The sequence below is a fragment of the Arabidopsis lyrata genome, assembly GCF_000004255.2.
Source record: "Arabidopsis lyrata subsp. lyrata unplaced genomic scaffold ARALYscaffold_6, whole genome shotgun sequence".
In the NCBI taxonomy this organism is placed as follows: domain Eukaryota; kingdom Viridiplantae; phylum Streptophyta; class Magnoliopsida; order Brassicales; family Brassicaceae; genus Arabidopsis; species Arabidopsis lyrata.
In genome coordinates, this window is record NW_003302550.1 from 20,277,680 (window position 1) to 20,283,453 (window position 5,774).

Here is a 5,774-nt window from a genome sequence, read left to right on the forward strand (position 1 = left end):
AGAGTTAAGACTTGTAGAATTCCCGATTTATTGCTTCCTGTCACAAGAATATCATCGACATAGACCAACAGGTAGACAAACGATGTACCTTGCTGAAAAACAAACAGAGATGTATCGGATAAGGAGTTTTTGAACCCGAGACTGAGCAGGAATGTCTTCAATTCAGTGTACAGGCACGTGGTGCCTGTTTTAACCTGTAAATGGCTTTGCGCAAGCGATAAACATGTGTTGGACTATCAGTGTCAACAAAGCCCGGCGGTTACTCCATATATACTTCGTCAGTCAACGTCCCTTGTAAGAAAGCGTTGTGGAAGTCGAAACTAACACAATCGAGATTTGTCTAGGGTTTTAATTTAGGGATACGATTCGCGAGAATTCTCAAAGAACGACAGAATCAATTGATACCAAAGATGGTGTTCTTGATATTATTAAGAAAAAGATGACTTTGATCGTACAAGAGTTTGATCGTAAAAGAAAAAGATGTTTGTGCTGTGAGAGCTTTGCGTAGTGTAAATTCTAGAGCGATCTTGCCTCCCCTCCTGCGAGAGCCTTGAGTGTCTTTATATAGGGGTGATAAACCGCCTCTCCAGCGATATTCTCGGAAGGTTTCCATTTATTTTGAAGTCGGCGTAGAATATCGCGGATTAGGATAATTTCCTTATTCTTTGGAGTATTTTGGAAGATTTCCTGATTTGAGTCGATCCTTCGTGATTCTTCTTTATCATTTCCGGGTTTATCGGAAATGATCCTTCTTTTTCGGAAATGATGTCTTGCTTGGAAATGATACTTTGAAGACGAATATTTACTAAGTCTTTGCCTCGAGCGGTTGATGATTTCACCTCGGGTGTCTTACGGTCTCGTCTCGGGTGATTCGGCGACTTCCTGGTGTTCGGCTCAGATCAACAATGTAACATTATGCCCGAGCCGAAATATTTGCTGGGCTCGGGTATTCGTAGGAGGAACGGGCTTAGGAACCCGAACCGTGGATGGGTTCGGCCGTTCAGACGTCAAAAAGAATCGGTTCGGTTGACTGAATCGTGAACGGGCTCAGTTGTCTGAGTCGGGCTCGGGTATTGGATTGACAGGCTCGGGTACCCAAGTTGGTTGGCAGTCCCGAACCGGCAGTGAGGATATCCGAACTGATCCGTGCGGGGTTCCAAGCCATTTGGTCAGAGTTCCCCGAGCTAATTTGGTGATAGGTCCCGAGGCGTTGTCATAGCTCGGACTTAACGCGGGTGGAATCCTACCCCAACAGTTAGCCCCCCAGCTCGTTATCTTGAGGAGCAAGTGATGAGCTTCATGATTAATAGTCCGAACGGTTCAATCTTTGTCCCGAGCTTGTCCTTGTACGCCGAGGCTTATCAGAAAGTCCGAATCCTTTGGTGATCCGAATTCTCCTGACGATTCGAATTCTTTTGACGCTTCATCTTCTTTTAGCGCATGTCGGTTGAACTTCTGCCTCGAGAAGTGGGAACGTCTTTCGCCAGTTCCCGAGGTTTTAGGTGGACGCAACACGTTCCTAAAGTCACGCGCACCCGACGCGCCTCGGATTTTCTATATATTCTGAATTCTCAACTCTTTTTCTCATTCTGCGAACTCTGAAGAAAACGAGCTAAGGTTAGATTTCTTTCTCTGATCTTGATCTCTTTGTTTTTATTATTTCTGTTTTTACTTCCGTCGTAGCACCGCCGTAGTTAGGATTAGGTTGATTTTGCCGATCTCCAAAACTCTGTTTTCCGGCGAATCCGTCCGTTTCACCCGAGCTGAAAAAATGTCGCTTTCAGATTCAAGTGACTCGTCCCGAGGCAAAAATCTTCCTGTTCACAAAAGAAAAATGGTTTGGAGTAGTTCGTCAAATGGATCCGAGGCCAGTGTGTCCGATCGGTCCGAACCGAACAGGGATAGTGATGCGGAGTCATCTGGAAGCCGAGAAGATCGGAGTCGATTTGAGGCTCGAGACGATGTGATTGCTGATATTGCTCGGGAGCTTGATCTCCCTGAGGAACCCGAGGCGGAACTTCAGAGAAAGAAACGTCCTCCTGCTGCAGATGAAGCCGGAGGTTCTAGATGGCATGATGCGCCCGAGGCGCCAAATTTCCCCGAGGTGTCGGCTCGACCTGTGGTTAAAGGCGAAGAAGTTTTCTTTGATGCCGACGAGGGAGCTAGGATTCTCCAAGCGGCTATGCAGAGTGCGAGAATGGCTCAGAATAGAGGTAGACGAGCCAAGAAAGCGAAGGGACCCGACCCGCCAGGTTCAACTCTGTCTACTTCGGATTTGCTCCGAGATCTGAAGGCTCGGTTCGATTTCAGCGAGGCGGTTACTTTGCGGCTTCTGACCCCGAGCGAGAGAGCTGATGATCCTCCCGAGGGGTTTTTTATTGTATACGAGGGGTTCTTTTACTTTTGCTTCCTCTGGTTCTCGATTCCGAGGGCAATAATAGAATATCTTTGGTCGTATAAGCTTGCTTTGGCTCAGATTACGACCCGAGGCCTAAGGCACCTTATCGGGATTATAGTACGTGGCATAGAGACGGGCCACGATATTACGCTTGGGCATTTACGGAACCTTCTAGAGATTCGTCGGAACAGGGGTTCTGTGGAAAGGTTCTATATTTCGCCAGCGAAAAACAGAAGGGTCATTGGTGGTTTCCCGAGCAAAGACGAGAAATACACCGATCACTTCTTCTTCGTCGCGCTAGATGAGGGTTGTGTTCCTGAGGGGTGCCTAGGGAAAGTCCTTTGTAAATGGGGAAAAATTGGTAAACCTGAAGTTTCTGCCTTCCGATTGTGTTTTCAATTTTTCGCCTAACGCTTCGTTATTATTATTTTTTTTAGATCGCGCTCCGTCGTTTCTAGAGAGCTTTCCCGACGACTTCTTTGACACGCGCGAAGACCTTGTTGCGAGGAAGTGCCACTGGTTGAGGCATTTTTCACGCGAGAGAGTCGATAGAGCTTTGAGGATCCTTCACGGCGTATCTTGTTCTTCTTCTTCGTCCTCTTCAGATCATCAAGCTAATTTCTTAGTCGAGATGCAAGGGGTGAAGATGACGATCCGAGAGAAAAAGGCTGCTGAGAAGAAAGCGGCCGAAGAGAAGCGAGCAATCGAGGCGATCTTCAGGCCCTTGACTCCACCCGAGACAGTTGGTGGAAACGAAGCGGTCGTAAGGCCCGAGGCGACTGATGAGCCGGAGAAAGAAGGAGCCGATCTGACCGCTGCCAAGGCTATTCCCGAAGTGCCCGAGGGGACTCACGATCAAGCCCTAGAGGTAGAGAGTACCTCAATTGTCGTTGGCTTACTTGCTGGCGGGCAGACCAAATCGACGGGAAAACGTCCCCGAAGCGACCATTCCGGGGACAAGAGGAAGAGAACGAAGAAGGACCGCGGTACATCTCGTCCAATCTACAAGGATGCGGTAGCTTCTGCTAACCTCATTGCCACGTGTGCGTGGCCATTGCTTCCCGCTCCCGAGGGTCTGGTCGAGGCGGAAAAGTATGGTGAAACTGCGGCCAGTTTCTTGAAGGTAAACATTCACTGAATCTCGCTTGGTTCGAGGCGATTTCACTTTGGTGCTTGATGTTTTTTGATTTTTTCTATATTCCAGGCCTTCTCTTCAATGAACAAGATGGTTCACTCTTACGATTCCGCAACTCGTGATTACGAGGCGGCTAGAGAGAAGCTGGAGCTAGCCCGGGTTGAGGCCGAGACGAAGGTGGCCGAGGCGGCTTTGGCGATGCAGAACGCTGAGGCGTTGGTCGCAGCTGAGCAAGACGCGAGGCGCAAATTGGGCGAGGGGCATCTTCATGCCCAGCAGGAGGCCGAGGCGGTGATCGAGAGCCTTAACCGCTTGCTGACTGAAGAGAAATCTTTACGCGAGATTGAAGTGGCCCGAGCCAAGAAAACCGCCAAGCGAGAGCTCACAGAGGAATTTGCTGCAATGGTCAAAGCGATCGAGGCGAAGCTGGGTCTGTTTGACAAAGTTTCTGAGCGAGATGTCTACCTTTGTCAAGCTAAGGCCAACGCCGAACTGATCGCGGCCCTTGAATGCGGTGGAAAAATCGAGGAGGAGAAAGAAGAGGTGCTGAAATGGAAAGAAGAGTACGGAGATGCCGAGGCTGAGTACGCCAAACTCGGGGCGGAGATTCTTGGAGATTTGAAGGTTGCTCAGGTGTCTCCCGACTCTGATCAGAATGTCCTCGGAGGTAGGCCGGTAGAGGACGAAGTGGTCGAGATCGAAGTTGTTGATTTGGTCGGGCCAAGTTTGAACTCCGAGGCCGTGCAGATTCCAGAGAAGGAAGGTTGATCCTGAAGCGCTCCTTCTTTTGTCTCTTTTTTTTTGCTTTAAGTTCCTTTTGTAAAACTTATGCCTGGACGGCTTTATCCACTTGATATGAATGTTCTTTTTAAGTGCTTGACTTATTTTTTGTTTATCTTGAGATGTTTCCGAACCAAATTCAGTACCAGTGTTAAGTAACTGGGTTTTCGCAAATCTGGCGTTGTTCATGGAGAAGTTAATCTTTCCGAACCGTTTTAACTTCTGAGCCGAGAAAAGCGAATTACGCACCAGTGTCAAGGTAACTGGGTGTGACGTCAAGAAGTTAATTCTTCCGAACCATTTCAACCTCTGAGTCAAAAGTGAAATGAATAGGCACCAGTGTTAGGATAACTGGGTTTTGGCTACGTGGGACTAATCTTTATCGGTTGCGACCCGAGCTGATATAGTCGAAACCAGTGCTTAGAAGCGAACTGGGGTACCAGTGTCGTAGTGAACTGGGTTTTCTGAAGACAATTTCTTTGTGGCCAGATATCTCTGACCGAATTGTCTCGAAATACTTATATAGCGCGCTGTAACCGAAGCGGTGAAATGAGCTCTCTGTTCGTGGACGTGGCCATCGTCCGAACGAACTGTTGGCTTTACGGGTCGATAAGAGGACCGTAAAAGTTCCCGAGATGAGTTTTGGGACCGATGTCGAGGTGGATTTGAGTTGAAAACCCGAAGGGTAAACTTAGAATTTTGAAATTTTAAGTGGGAGTATATGTATACGGACCAACTCCCCCCCTTTTTTAATTAGGGGGGTAGCTGACCTCGTCCGAGGACGAGCTGCCTACGTACCCTTTTCAGGGATCAAGCCACCCCGTAGTTCAAGTACATGCGTACCTTAGGTTTTTAGCGATAATATCTCCTTAGATGCATTGCGTTCTAGGATCTAGGTACCGCTTTGCCGTTCATGTTGACGAGTTCGTATACGCCGGGACGGATGATCTTTGCGATCGTGTAAGGTCCTTCCCAATTTGCGCCGAGCTTACCTGCGTTCTGTTCGGCAGTATTCTGGAAGACTTTGCGTAGTACGAGATCACCTTCGTGGAAACAACGATGCTTAACGTGAGAATTGTAGTACCGAGCTGTAGCATTTTGATAGTTCTGCATCCGGACCAATGCCGAATCTCTTCTTTCGTCAATTAAGTCCAGTTCGTCCAGCATCATCTGGGTGTTGGAATTTTTCTGCTCGGGGAGCAAACGTCTTCTTATTCCCGGGATCTCAGCTTCGGTGGGAATTACGCACTCCGTACCGTAGACGAGAGCGAAAGGTGTTTCTCCCGTGGCCTGCCGCGGCGTTGTTCTGTGCGACCATAGTACTCCTTCCAATTCATCGGCCCAACGGCCTTTCTTCGCGTCGAGGCGCTTTTTTATTCCGTCGAGAATCGTTTTGTTTGCTGCTTCCGCCTGTCCGTTTCCCTGAGGATACCGAGGCATAGACTTGCTGAGGCGAATTCC

The 5,774-nt window shown here is 48.5% G+C and overlaps 1 protein-coding gene across 1 annotated transcript; it reads left to right on the top strand.

Annotated features, from left to right (window-relative positions):
• The first annotated feature begins 915 nt into the window (after positions 1 to 915).
• Positions 916 to 4,301, top strand: LOC110227415 (uncharacterized protein At3g60930, chloroplastic-like). The gene is made up of 4 exons (XM_021021510.1): positions 916 to 1,020; positions 1,086 to 1,192; positions 3,119 to 3,521; positions 3,603 to 4,301. Exons 1-4 carry the CDS (start codon positions 916 to 918, stop codon positions 4,299 to 4,301), a joined length of 1,314 nt encoding a protein of 437 aa, XP_020877169.1.
• The last annotated feature ends 1,473 nt before the right edge of the window (positions 4,302 to 5,774 follow it).

Coding starts and splice junctions, on each gene's coding strand:
- LOC110227415 (XM_021021510.1), top strand. CDS start 916: ATGCCCGAGCCGAAATATTTGCTGGGCTCGGGTATTCGTAGGAGGAAC. Junction 1,021..1,085: donor TCAGACGTCAAAAAGAATCG/GTTCGGTTGACT, acceptor TTGGATTGACAG/GCTCGGGTACCCAAGTTGGT. Junction 3,522..3,602: donor CTGCGGCCAGTTTCTTGAAG/GTAAACATTCAC, acceptor TCTATATTCCAG/GCCTTCTCTTCAATGAACAA.